At 44.2% G+C, this 15,120-nt stretch overlaps 1 protein-coding gene across 1 annotated transcript in view; it reads left to right on the top strand.

The window, feature by feature from the left end:
- LOC130130505 (dihydropyridine-sensitive L-type skeletal muscle calcium channel subunit alpha-1-like) overlaps window positions 1–15,120 on the top strand; it is a 357,791-nt gene that overhangs the window by 330,774 nt on the left and 11,897 nt on the right. The window contains exons 34-38 of the mRNA XM_056300217.1: window positions 7,337–7,496; window positions 7,631–7,758; window positions 14,395–14,491; window positions 14,586–14,688; window positions 14,773–14,874. Coding sequence (XP_056156192.1) covers window positions 7,337–7,496; window positions 7,631–7,758; window positions 14,395–14,491; window positions 14,586–14,688; window positions 14,773–14,874 — 590 coding nt within the window. The remainder of the gene's footprint in view (window positions 1–7,336; window positions 7,497–7,630; window positions 7,759–14,394; window positions 14,492–14,585; window positions 14,689–14,772; window positions 14,875–15,120) is intronic.

Raw genomic sequence — 15,120 nt, 5'->3', positions numbered from 1 at the left:
AGCCCTCTGTGTAGTGGAAGGGCGCAGTTACTTTTGAAATTGGTGGAAAATTGAGAAAATAGGCGGTGGTTTCCCCTACAGCCCTTCAGTTAAAAATACAGTAACAACTGTCATACATCACACTCCTTCCCTCCCAGGACACTCCCGGTTCTGTCTGACCCGGGGCATGGCAGCTTGTTTACAAAAAGCATGCAGTCCTGTTGTTATAGCAACAGCATCACTATGGGAGGAGTAGCACAACCCTGAATAATCACAGCTGATTCTCTGAAGCTTTCGTTTTCTCATCATTCAAGTTGTGGTTGAGTAATGTAGTAAACTTGGTGTCCACTGGTGTTGTACCTGGGTGTGAGGACCACAGGAGGAGACATTCTGGAGGCAGCTATAACCATGTTCCAGTGAAGGATGTTGAGTGCTGCAAACTGGCTCCGAGCCATAAACACCACACAATGTGATGGAAACACATCAGTGGGCAGTCTGAAAACCCCTACGTGTGCAACTGGCATTTCAAAACACAGGACTTTGCACGCCTTTTTGTTCCTTCAACAAAAGGGGGGGGGTGAAGACTGAGATCTACTGCTGTTCACTCAATTTGGAAACAAGGCGTGATGAACAACCAGGGACTTCTATTCAACCCACATGTTCAACAAGAAGTAAAAAGGTTGGAAACAAGTTAGATGAATTTGTTGTTTTTCTCTCCTGTAGTGATCATTTATTATATGAAATTCATATAAATTGACGGGGGCACAGGTAAAGTGCTGGACAGAATGGCATCCAGCGCTTTACCTGTGCCCCTGTCCATAGGGTTAGTGGTTGTGTCCGGGGGAGGGCATCCGACGTAACATTTTGCCAAATCGTTATGGGGAGAGACAAGACCGCCAGAGAACAAGCTGAAAGAAGAAGAAGGTGATCATTTATTATATGAAACTGGCTTAAAATTAGAGTCTCAAACTAGCTAAATAGACATTTAGGACATACTAACTAGACGCTCCATTTCATGCTAGACTCCATATACAGTCATGGCGGCGTTTACAGCTACAGCGGCCCTGGTGTCACTGTAGTCACAGTGAGGACCAAGAAAGAACTGTTGTGCCCAGCCTCCACCATAAAAAAAAAGCCCTCACGGAGAGGTAAGATACACACCGGGGGTGTTTTGCTGTTCTCTGCCAACTGAATTTAAGAAGAAGACGATGAAGACCTTTATTGTCATTGTATAGAATACAATAACAATAAGAGTGCTGCTCCTCATTGTTGGACCAAAGACACAGGAAACAAAACAAACAAAAACAACCACAATATCCAAACAATCACAGCCAACGAGAGGTTCTAAAATAATTAATAAGATATAATAAATACAGTGTGACTTTGTACTTGAGACTTATTACCCTAGAGTAAATGTAACTACTAGAATAAATAGGAGGTCTAGAAGCTGGAGGTCTAGAAGCTGCAGCCACTCCCCCATACACATCAATGGGGTGGAAGCGGAGCGTGTCTCCAGCTTTAAATTCCTTGGAGTCCACATCAGCAAAGAACTTTCCTGGACATCAAACACCCAGGCCCTTGTGAAAAAGGCCGAACAACGCCTGCATTTCCTGAGGAGGCTGAGGAGCGCCTGTCCATCCCCCAAAATTCTCACCAACTTCTACCACTGCACCATAGAGAGCATCCTGACCATCTGCATCTCAGTGTGGTACAGCAACTGCACCTCAGTAGACCAGAAAGCTCTGCAGCGGGTCGTCAAGGCGGCCCAGCATATCACCGGTACCCAGCTCCCAGCCATAAAAGACATTTATCACAAACGCTGCCATCGAAGGGGTCTGAGCATCAGCAGAGATCCCACCCACCCCAACCATGGACTGTTCTCCCCCCTGAGCTCTGGGAGGCGCTACAGGAGCCTCAGAGCCCGCACTACCAGGTTCAAAAACAGCTCCTTTCCGCAAGCTGTTGCCCACCTGAACCTGGCTACCCACTGAATGTCTGTAGATATTTTTAAATATTTTGTACTCCAGCTCTCTTTTAACTTATTTTTTGCTTTTGGTCTTCATGTGTGTATATCTTATACTGTGTTTGCTGTGTTTGTCTGTGTCTGTCTTGCACTGTTTGGTGAAGCCACAGCCCTCATTTCATTTTTAACATGTGCCTGCACATTGTTTTTAATGACAATAAGTTGAATTGAATTGAAATATAATTATTGCACTAGTATGAATGTACGTTATTGCACTGGTATGGATTTAATTATTGCACTGGTATGAATGTGAATGCACTAGCAGAAATGAATGGTTGGCCCTAGAAAGACAGTCAACATATTGCACATGAGGGGTCATTCGGTGCTTATTGGAGTTCTGTATACTAATGGCCCAGGGAAAGAAGCTGTTTTTAAATCTGGTGGTCCATAATTTGATGGTCCTGTAGCACCTGCAAGAGGGCATCAGGTCAAACAGGTGGTGTGCAGGATGAGAAGAGTCTTTTAAAATGTTCTTGACTCTGCCGAGGCAGCGGGCACTGGAAATGAGTGAATACAATAAGTGCTAAGAACAAGTAACAGGGTAGTAGTTCTTAAAGAGGTGAGTTTTCAACCTGGGCCGAAAGATGGGCAGCGACTCCGCTGTCCTGACATCAGTGGGGAGTTCCTTCCACCACTGTGGGGCCAGAGCAGAAAAGAGCCGTGACCGGGTCGATCGGCAGCAGGGGCCTCTGAGAGACGGGGCAACCAGGTGTCCTGAGGCAGCAGAACGAAGTGGTCAGGCGGAGGTGTAGGGCTTGACCATGGCCGGGAGATAGGAAGGAGCTGTTCCTTTGACTACCCTGTAGGCTAGCACCAGAGTCTTAAACTGGATGCGAGCAGCTCCTGGGAGCCAGTGTAGGGACATGAGAAGGGGAGTTGTGTGGGAGAACTTAGGGCGGTTGAACTCCAGACGAGCTGCAGCTTTCTGAACAAGCTCCAGAGGTCTGATGGCTGACACCGGAGCGCCAGCAAGGAGGGAGTTGTCGTAGTCCAGTCGGGAGATGACCAGAGCCTGGATGAGCACCTGCACTGTCTTGTCGGTGAGGGATGGGCGAATCCTTCTGATGTTATAGAGGAGAAATCTGCAGGAGCGAGCAACCGATGCAGCGTTTGCAGCAAACGACAGTTGGTCGTCCAGGATCACATCCAGATTCCTCACAGTCTGAGTTGGCGTCACAATGGTGTTGTCAATGGTAATGGCCAGGTCTCGGTGTGGGCAACCTTTCCCCGGGAGGAACATCAGCTCTGTCTTGTCCAGACTGAGCTTCAGGTGGTGTGTCGCCATCCACTCCGAGATGTCAGTCAAGCACGCAGCAATGCGTGTCTCTACTTGTGTGTCAGAGGGAGGGAAGGACAAGATCAGCTGGGTGTCGTCAGCATAACAATGGTAAGAGAAGTCATGCGAGCGAATAACAGAAACCAGGGATATCGTGTACAGGGAGAAAAGGAGAGGATCCAGAACCGAACCCTGTGGAACGCTTGTAGTCAGTCTGTGAGGCTCCGACCCAGATCCCCTCCATGCCACCTGGTAGCAGCAACCCGTCAGGTAGGATGCAAACATTGAGAGTGCAGAGCGTGTGGCACCCAGCCCCTCGAGGGTAGAGAGGAGGATCTGGTGGTTCACTGTGTCGAATGTAGCTGACAGGTCCAGGAGTATCAGGACAGAGGAGAGAGTTTGCTCTCGCAGAGTGCAGCGATTCTGTCACTGCAAGGAGGGCTGTCTCTGTCACCCTGAACCCAGACTGGTTGGGGTTCAGGAGGTTGTTCTGGTGGAGGTACAAAGAATGTTGGTTAAAGACGGCACGTTCGAAAGTTCTGGATAGAAAGGGTAGAAGGGAAACTGGTCTGTAGTTTTTGACGTCAGAGGGGTTAAGTGATGGTTTCTTGAGAAGGGTGGTGACTCTCGCAGTCTTGAAGATAGATAGAAAGCATCCTGCCTGGAGGGAGGTGTTGAGGTGTCACAGCAAGAAGGTCCTGGGTTTGAGCCCCGGGGTAGTCCAACCTTGGGGGTCATCCCAGGTCATCTTGTGTGTGGAGTTTGCAAGTTCTCCCCGTGTCTGCGTGGGTTTCCTCCGGGTGCTCCGGTTTCCTCCCACGGTCCAAAGACATGTAGGTCAGGTGAATCGGTCGTACTAAATTGTACCTAGGTGTGTCTGTGTGTGTCTGTGTGTGTGTGTGTGTGTGTGTGCTGGAGCGCAATATTTCAATATGACATCATCAACACAAACAGTTCGACTATGCCTTTTGGGAGGCCCCAGTTCTGCATTATTTGTGAAAGGTGTGTATTCATGTATAGGGTGATGCGGGGTGACCACGGGGCATATACAGTATACAGTATATTACACATAAGAAATGCAAATGCCACAATACACCTTCTAAAAATGTATTAGCCTTCTTTTTTTATTTTTTAACATTCTACAAATCATCCCATTTTAGGACATACAAATACCTTTACCATATGCCTTTTTAAAATTATTGTCATTTTTGCCATTTTACAAATCATCCCATTTCAAGCTGTCTGTCCCATTCATATCCAAGGTGTGCCAAAGCCATCATCGACTCACCACCTATTGGCCCAAAGTGGCTTCTTTTCCTTTCTCTTGACATCTTTCCCCGGTTTCCATGAAGTTGAAAGATGATGGCCGGCCTTCAGCCATGACCTCATGAAAGGTTTTGTGTTGAAATATTCCAATGGGGGTCCATTAATGTCCAAAAACAGAGGTGTGCTTAAACTGCTCCCGTAGATGGTTCCGCGTCTTGCGATCAATGTCACTGAGCGCAGAGAAACCTCTTTCGCACTCTGCAGAGCTGGGTAGAAAGGTTTTAGCAGCAAAAACAAGTCTCCTCAGCGTGCCCCCTTCAGTGCCCTGCAATTTCCAGTCTCTGTACTCCTCCACAGCCTCCCTCGATGGCTCCCCAAGCAGCTTGGCTAGTTTGTGGACCTCTCATTCACCAAACAGAAGCAGCTCGCCACGACCAGCCGGCCAGCAGCTTTTGTCCAGCAGTTTGAGTGGTTGTACAAGATCGGAGTCGGCTAGACGTTTCACTAGATTGTCTGCTACAGACTGGTGAAACTGCAGTCTGTTGATGTTCTCTTTGCCATCGAGCAGTTGCACTCCATGAAATGTGGCCGCTGCGATGCGCTCCTTGGCTACGTGGAATGATTTACCGCCCATTTCTTTCATTGCTGTTAACGCTTCGATAGCTTGTGTGATGTCACGGCTTGACTGATTCAGAGTTGTATCTCTCTTCTGTAGTTTTAGAGAGACGGTTTGGAGCTCGCGTAGAACGTCCCTCATACATGCAAGATCAGCAACAAAGCCTTTGCTTACGAGCTGATTATGAAGGCCACTGAACTGCCGCCTCTCGGCATCCGTGCGCTTTGGATCCTCACTAGCTTCCTTCAGCTGTTTCGCCAGAGCAGGAAAGTCTTGCCACACAGCCGTGACAGTTTTAAAGCTACTGGCAACCCAGCGTATCGTGAAGAGTTTGGCTATCTGTGCGAGTCTCGTTTCCAGTGCCAGCGCAGCTTCTTTCAGAAGTCTGGTATTTTGGGGGGGATTGATAGTAGATTGCATATAACTCTGAAATAAAAATGTCAAAATAGTTGGTTCCCGTAACTGCTTTAAGTGAATCGTGGACGGCTGGTTCGAGCCGGTGTGCCAAACAATACACTGCCTGACCATTGGGGAAATCTGTTTTAAGTCGGGCAATAAGTCCAGACACCTTTCCAGGTAGAACGGAGGGCCCATCTGTTGCGATACTAATTAAATGCTTGCGCAACCACTCATCGTCCAACCCAGCATCACATAGACTTTCTCTCAAAGAGGAGTAGATTGATGCAGCATCCGTGCCCTGTTTTTAGCTCAAACAAGTCCAAGGAGATATTTACTAAATCACCATTGCCACTGATGACAGACCTAAGGTACACGATGAGGTAAGCAATCCCATACACGGAGCTTTCATCTATTGAGATGCTAATCGGTGAGTTTGCTTTTTTTCAGATTGGATATTATTATGCGTTTCATTTCGCTGCCTAAGTGGGTTGTGATCTCGGCACACGAGTAGTCTGATCTATGTACGTTTGCCATTTTAGACCCGTTTTGTTCTTGCAGTTCTATTAAGGGGCCCATCTTCGTGAATGACAGTCATTCTTTTGTAATACAATAAGCGGTTCTGAATGATGCTTCTGTCTCATCAAAGTGGTGTGCACTAGCCTCAATAATAATGTTGGGTATCACGTCCCTTTTTCTCTGTTTGGCCATTTCTTCGGCTTGTTTGTGTGCGACAATGTCCTTGTGTTTATATCTTTTGTTGCGCATAACTTTTGCACTGTCACTAAGCACACTTCCTTTCCCCCACTCGCTGAATAAATGAACCCCTCTCTTTGGTCCAAGTAGTATTCTTGCCTCTTTACATGTTAAACATCAGATGCAACCCTCATTGAAAAAAATCCATGGTTGCTGCTCCTGCCACTCCTTGCTTTGGCTCGCACACCACACTTTTGGAAAGTCTGAGGTAACATTAGATGGCACAGTCTCAGGTGGGCCAGATGCTGCTAGTGGTGAGACAGATGTTGCTGGTGGTGGGCCAGATGCTGCTGGTGGCAAGGGTCGATGTGCTGCTCTGGACTCCGCCGTTGTAGCTAGGCTAGCAGTACTGGCTAGAGTTAGCTAGCTGGACAACTTCCTCGCTCGTTATCTGCTCCTCCACTTTCTCAATTTATTTTCTATTTTTCTCGTTGCTTGACCTTTTAGTAAACCCAAACTTTGTCTATTTGTTTTTGTTTCGACAATTTATACTATTTTCCATCTGACATCTAATTTTCATCTGACGTGAGGCACACAACCGACGACTGAGGCACACTGACATTACGACCTTCAAACAGCCGAACAAGTGTGATCCGATAATTGTCAGCTAAGCAATAACACTTCCCCCTAGTGTGTGCACATGTACATTACTGTACTGTACTGTACATTACATCCAATTATAAGTGGATTTAATGTAGCCTACAGGCACACCACTAGGGGGTGCCGGTGACACATAGAAATGGGGCATTCCTGAACTTTGTATCTAGGTATGCCATGGCCAGAACTAGGTATGCCGGGCACTCCCAGGCACCAGCTTAATTGGAACCCAGATGGCCTGGCGGCCTGTCCAAGGTGTCTCCCCACCTGCCGTCCAGTGACTGCTGGGATAGGCTCCAGCATCCCCGCGACTCTGCAAGCAGGATAAGCGGTTTGGATGATGGATGGATGTTAAAAGCATTAACAATAAACTAAAAGCTATCAATCAACACATCCACATGAGTGTCTCCTCTTGCCTCTTGTGTAGGTGTGCCACAGGTGAGACATGGCATGAAGTGATGCTGGCCTGCATGTATGGGAAGAGGTGTGATCCAAAGTCAGACTACCTGCCTGGGGACGAATACACCTGTGGAGCCAACTTTGCCATTGTGTATTTCATGAGCTTCTACATGCTCTGTGCCTTTCTGGTAACTGATTTCACACACACACACACACACACACACACACACACACACACACACACACACACACACACACACACACACACACACACACACACATTATTGTTTCCTTTATTAGTTTCTCATTTGGTGTCTCGCAGATCATTAACCTCTTTGTGGCTGTCATAATGGACAACTTTGACTACCTGACACGTGACTGGTCCATCCTTGGCCCTCAACACCTCGATGAGTTCAAGAAAATCTGGGCAGAGTATGATTCTGATGCCACGTAAGTGTCCATGTGATGACATAGAACATGAATTATTAATAGGCACACAAATGTGATGTTACAATCCATGTGCGATAGGCCAACATTCACACAAGCCGAAACGTAGCCTGGTGCTCATGGCAGAAGACATATGGCTTTAGCACCATTTACTAATCCATACTTCTTACTTACTAATCCACACTTCTTATTTACTAATCCAGACCTCTTATTTACTAATCCAGATTTCTTATTTACTAATCCAAATTTCTTATTTAGTAATCCACACTTCTTATTTACTAATCCAGACCTATTATTTACTAATTTACTAATGCAGATTTCTTATTTACTAATCCAGACTTCTTATTTACTAATTTACTAATCCAGATTTTTTATTTACTAATCCAGACTTCTTATTTACTAATCCAGACTTCTTATTTACTAATTTACTAATCCATATTTCTTATTTACAAATCCAGACTTCTTATTTACTAATCCAGACTTCTTATTTACTAATCCAGATTTTTTATTTACTAATTTACTGATCCAGATTTCTTATTTACTAATTCAAACTTCTTATTTACTAATCCAGACTTCTTATTTACTAATCCATACTTCTTACTGAGTAATCCAGACTTCGTATTTACTAATTTACTAATCCAGATTTCTTATTTCCTAATTTACTAATCCAAATTTCTTATTTAGTAATCCACACTTCTTATTTACTAATCCAGACTTCTTATTTACTAATTTACTTATACAGACTTCTTATTTACTAATCCACACTTCTTATTTACTAATCCATATTTCTTGTTTACAAATCCAGACTTCTTATTTACTAATCCAGACTTCTTATTTACTAATTTACTAATCCAGACTTCTTCTTAACTAATGCAGACTTCTTATTTACTAATCCATACTTCTTATGCACTAATCCATACTTCTTATTTACTAATCCAGACTTCTTATTTACTAATCCAGGCTTCCTATTTACTAAAACTAATCCAGGCTTCCTATTTACTAATTTCCTAATCCAGATTTCTCATTTACTAATTTACTAATCCAGACTTCTTATTTACTAATCCAGACTTCTTATTTACTAATGTACTAATACAAATTTCTTATTTAGTAATCCACACTTTTATTTACTAATCCAGATCTCTTATTTACTAATTTACTAATCCAGATTTTTTATTTACTAATCCAGACTTCTTATTTACTAATTTACTAATCCAGATTTCTTATTTACTAATCCACACTTCTTATTTACTAATCCACACTTCTTATTTACTAATCCATCTTTCTTATTTACAAATCCAGACTTCTTATTTAGTAATCCACACTTCTTATTTACTAATCCAGATTTTTTATTTACTAATTTACTGATCCAGATTTCTTATTTACTAATTCAGATTTCTTATTGACTAATCCAGACTTCGTATTTACTAATTTACTAATCCAGATTTCTTATTTCCTAATTTACTAATCCAAATTTCTTATTTAGTAATCCACACTTTTTATTAACTAATCCAGATTTCTTATTTACTAATTTACTTATACAGACTTCTTATTTACTAATCCATATTTCTTGTTTACTAATCCAGACTTCTTATTTACTAATCCAGGCTTCCTATTTACTAATTTCCTCATCCAGATTTTTTAATTTACTAATTTACTAATCCAGACTTCTTATTTACTAATCCAGACTTCTTATTTACTAATCCATACTTCTTATTTACTAATCCAGGCTTCTTATTTAGTAATCCAAACTTTTTATTTACTAATCCAGACTTCTTATTTACTAATTTACTAATCCAGACTTCTTATTTACTAATCCAGACTTCTTATTTACTAATCCACACTTCTTATTTACTAATCCATATTTTTTATTTACTAATCCAGATTTCTTATTTACTAATCCAGACTTCTTATTTACTAATCCAGATTTCTTATTTACTAATCCAGATTTCTTATTTACTAATTTACTAATACAGACCTCTTATTTACTAATCCAGACTTCTTATTTACTAATCCATACTTCCTACTGTGAGAAGAGCCAGTGTGTGACTGTGAATATGTCGTAACAATGTTTACTTTCCTTCTTCAGAGGCTGTCTTGTATATACTAAGAGCTGTGAAGTACCTGACTAACAGCATCTGCCTAACTGCACGATGCTACACTACAGTTATGCTACTGCTGGAAGGCAAGGAAGGCTCATTTACATATTTGCATAGCAAATTTCATAAACAATTGGAATTCAAAGTGCTGTACATGTTTCATGGTGCTTTACCTAGACAAAAAAAGTGAGTTAAAAGAGGTAAAATATAAATTCAGGTGATGGTAGCCATGCTTGTTCATGGCATCATCAGTCTCTTTTACGTTACGATGTTTTAACTTATGGATCAGAGTTGATCTCAGCTGTTTTACTAGTCTTTTACCAGTTTACAACACTAGTCAGCATTATTAAAGAACAAATTAAACGTGGATCTGGTTTAACAATCAATGTATTTTCCAATTTCCTCTTCACACTTTTACAACTCAACACCCCTTGTGTAACTTCCTTAAACCTGGGAAGGAGGAAGTAGGAGGTGAATGAGGACCAGCAGACAAGGTAGTAGCCTGTAGCAGTGAAAAACAAACAAACACTCTAGCTCAGGAACACTGGGAATACTTAGTCCAACACAAAGTCTCAGAGGTGACATGGCATGCGTCTCGGTCTCTGGCCTCTGGGGACCAAGACAGGCAGTCAAGACAGAGGTGGTACCAGAGTCACGGTAGATGTAGAGAGTAGGGCTGTGGCAAGGCCAGGGGAAGTTGCAGGGGCGGGTCCAGTGGGTGGCTGGGCAGGACACATCGCTGGGCTGTGCGGTCCTTGTTGCATGAAGGTAGAAGGGGACTGTAACCAGGGTGAGGGCAAGGACCCTGATTGGGCAGTCAGGGGGTGACACAGATGTCAAATGTCTGGCACTCCCAGGGTAGCGGAAAAGATGTCCTTGTAGCAGGATCCTTCTGCCGTAGCTCAAGAGACAGGGGAGATGAAAGGCTTCAGGTGAATATAATGCACCCTCCATGCTTTACCTGTGAGTTATCTGCTTCATGGACTTCGAAATTCACCGGCGGATAGTCATGACTTGAGCTGATAGAACGAAGGACAACATAGGGGCCCAGCCAGCGTGGGGCTAACTTGTCATAGTGGTGGGCTTGATGGTTAACTATGACTAGGTCCCTTTCACAGTAAGGGACACAGTAACTTTCACAGTAACTTCTCATGTCTGCCATAATAATGTCTGTCACTCTTTGGCAATGTCAGTGAAGGTTGCAATGTCCCATATGATATGACTCTCTGCAGTCTACCCTTTAAGGATTAAGTATGTCAATGACCAAGTTAGCTTCATGTCCATGGGCCAGGAAGAAAGGCGTGAAGCCAATGCTGGACTGGACTGACGTATTGTAGCCCAGTTCCACTTGGTGTAGTTGGTCATCCCACTCAAAACTGGAGAAAGGCAAGTGTAGTTACATTGAAGTGGAATGAGTTGTGCCTGGTGTAACAAAGGCAGTTGGTGGCCAAACTGGGACACATGTTGTTTAGCCAAATCAATGGTTACATGATAATAGGAAGTTCCCTACCAGTATGACAGGGAAGTTAGCTGTCCCGGCCACCTGAAAATCATACTGTAGGGAACTTGGACCTGTGTGTATGGTGAGGGAGCCCACCATATGGAGTGGGTGCTCTGTCACAGAAGCCACGAGGATGACTGAGTTGTCTAACTGATGGGAACACAGGGTTAACACAGACTGTCAGAATGTCTCTTTATTAAATATGATTTATTTATAAGATTTTCAGCACATACAACAACATAACATTGCATAACATAAAACACATATACATAATTTTTAAAAGAAAACAACAAAAAACTTTCAAGACAAAACAAAACAATTTGGTGACAGTAACATACTATATAGTGTGCTTTTTATATGGGGAAAACAGGACTCAGCCAGGAAGTGCAAAATGTTGGCACAGTGCAGGGGGGCACCTGGTTAGTGGGGACAGAATCCAGTTGGAGGGACCGGACATGTCTCTTTGATAATGGAGATGCCTGAACCCATGTGCAGGAGGGCATTAACTTCTATGGCTTTAACTATTAAATAGATACACGCGGTCTGAGTGTCAGTGAACTGAGATTGGACCGGTTATGTTGAGGCAGCTGTCATTTGGCCCCAATGCCAGCCTGTGTTCATTTCCCTGGTGTTGTGTGTCATCACTGATCTTTTTTTTTTACCCCTTTTTCTCCCCAATTGTACTTGGCCAATTACCTCACTCTTCCGAACCATCCCGGTCACTGCACCACCCCCTCTGCCGATCCAGGGAGGGCTGCAGACTATCACATGCCTCCTGCGATACATGTGGAGTCACCAGCTGCTTCTTTTCACCTGGCAGTGAGGAGTTTCACCAGTGGGACGTAGCGCATGGGAGGATCACGTTATTCCCCCCAGCCCCCCCCCCCTTAACAGGCGCCCTGATCAACCAGAGGAGGCACTAGTGCAGTGACCAGGACACATACCCACAACCGACTTCCCACCCGCAGACACGGCCAATTGTGTCTGTAGGGATGCCTGACCAAGCCGGGGGTAACACAGGGATTCGAACCAGCGATCCCCATGTTGGTAAGCAACGGAATAGGCTGCTATGCTACTCGGATGCCCCATATCATCATCACTGATCTGATGGTCCTTTGAGAGCTCAGAGTGTACTCTACGTGTCAATCAATGTTGAGCCTCCGCCATGGAAGGTTGTCTGGGAGGGCTTGGGTGTGCTCCGATCTGTGTGGATGAGGTGATGATGGCCATCCTCTGTAGTTTGAGCTGTCATAGCATGTGGCACCACAGTGACAGGACTGATCACCTCTATAGTTTGAGCGGTCCCTGTAGTCCCATTGGCACTCCTGGCTTGAGGAGTAATGATGTGAGGTAGGGTGAGTAATCTCATCACCTCAGAGAGGCGCTGCAGGCTCTGTTGTAGTCAATGTCCTCACGTCAGGCAGCTGTATCGTAGTTATAGCCATTGTCGTTGTTGCGGCAGGATGAGTAGCTCTGGTCGTTTCAGAAGCAGTCATCTCTACATGGTGGGTAGTCAAAGTAGTGAGCATTTTGCAGTTTTGGGCCCTTAAAATCACCCCTGACATCAAACTCCTGTCGGTAATAGAATCACTGAGTTTGGCTAGAGCTGCTGGTCAGTCCTCAGCTTTATTGCTGCTAGATCTGTCAGCGGCACAGTTAACCACCAAATCCTCCTCTCCACACTCACTAAGCTTGGTATCTCAGGATCTGCCCTCTGCTGGTTCATGTCCTACCTCTCAGGGAGATCTTTTAGAGTATCTTGGAGGGGAGATGTGTTCAAACTGCACGGCTTAGCCACAAGGGTACCTCAAGGGACAGTGCTCAGCCCCCTTCTCTTCTCAACATACACCACCTCACTTGGTGCAATCATCCGCTCCCATGGTTTCTCATACCATTGCTATGCTGACGATAACCAGCTCTCCCTATAATTCCCACCAGATGACCTCATAGTTTCGGCACAGATATCGTCATGCCTTGCTAACCAGCATAACCTATCTAAGACTGAGCTCCTTGTCATCCCAGTCCGTCCATCCTCACAACAATAGATCAATATCCAGCTCGGATCAACCCAAGTCATGCCCACAAAGTCTGCCTGAAACCTGGGTGTCACGATTGATGACCAACAAACCTTTAAGGTTCACGTGGCCTCGACTGCTTGGTCATGGTGATTTGCCCTGTACAACATCAGGAGAATTAGACCCTACCTGTCTGAGCATGCAGCACAACTCCTGGTACAGGCTGTTGTAGTGTCATGCATTGACTACTGCAACTCCTTACTGGCAGGTCTCCCTGCATGCACTTTCAAACCTCTGCAAATGATCCAGAACGCGGCGACACGCCTGGTCTTCAACCAACCCAAAACAGCACATGTCACTCCGCTGTTCATATCCCTCCACTGGCCCCCAGTTGCTGCTCGCATCAAATTCAAAACCTTAATGCTCGCTTACAAAACAGCAACTAAAATGGCTCCCGCCTACCTGAACTCCCTCATTCAGGTCTACACTTAGTCCTGCTCACTACTCTCTGCCAATGAAAGGCACCTGGCACTTCCACCACAACGGGGCCCTAAGTCACTAGCCAGACTCTTCTCTTCTGTTATTCCCCGGTGGTGGAATGAGTTACCAAACTCCATTCGATCTGCTGAGTCCCTGTCCATCTTTAAGAAGAAGCTAAAAACCCAGCTCGTTCACAAACACCTCCACACCTGGTGGTATTAATTAAAAAAAAAAGAGGAATAAATTGCTTCCATGCACCCTATGCATTACCTTTGTCCTTTGACACCTATGTCCTATCTGACTTGAACATAGTTTTTTGGCACTTGCTTGCGTTGTCGCATCCTGACTAGATCCTTGCTTGTGTTGTACTAACTCTCAGATGTATGTTGCTTTGGATAAAAGTGTCTGTCGAATGAAATTGTAACATTGTAACATCATAATATCTCCATGTTGACTATCAAATGGCAAATAGCAAGTGCATATGTAATTATATGTGTGTCCATACAAGCATACATAGTATGTTGTGTTTCCTCATCTTTTCATTCAGGGGACGTATTAAGCACCTGGATGTGGTAACACTTTTGCGGAGGATCCCTCCTCCTCTGGGCTTTGGCAAGTTCTGCCCCCATCGTATTGCCTGCAAGGTGCAGTTAACAAAGGGAATAAAGAGGAAGTAAATGTACAAGAAGATGTATCACTTAGCATGGTTTTTCTCATGCTCAATCTGTGTTCCTGCAGAGACTGGTCTCCATGAACATGCCACTCAACAGTGATGGAACGGTCACCTTTAATGCCACACTTTTTGCACTGGTCAGGACTGCTCTGAAAATCAAGACTGAGGGTATGTGGATGTGTTTGTGTGAAAGATTAATATTAAAAAATGCTGATTCTATACAGACTGTTATTTTACCTTTTTGTTTTTAAGGTAATTTTGAACAAGCCAATGAAGAGCTGAGGGCTATCATCAAAAAGATTTGGAAGCGAACCAGCATGAAATTATTGGATCAGGTCATCCCACCAATAGGAGGTCAGCTTTTCTGAATTCTAAGAAAAAGTCAACAATTTTGAACGACTTATCATGGTATTTAACTTTAGCATTTGACTTGCCATTTGTCAAATATGAAGGAAAACTTGAGTGATTTGAAAAAGTGTCAAAGGTAAAGGTTCAGTGAACTGTGTCTGCCCTTTCGCAACAAAATTCCATCTTCCTCTTGTGGTGGCACAGAGTCACAGACAAAGATTGTAGTTGAGTGCTTGAGAGCCCATTTATTAA

The sequence above is a fragment of the Lampris incognitus genome, chromosome 2 (assembly GCF_029633865.1).
Source record: "Lampris incognitus isolate fLamInc1 chromosome 2, fLamInc1.hap2, whole genome shotgun sequence".
NCBI lineage: Eukaryota > Metazoa > Chordata > Actinopteri > Lampriformes > Lampridae > Lampris > Lampris incognitus.
Note: the sequence above shows the minus strand (reverse complement) of the source record. Positions and strands in the feature narration are given on the sequence as shown.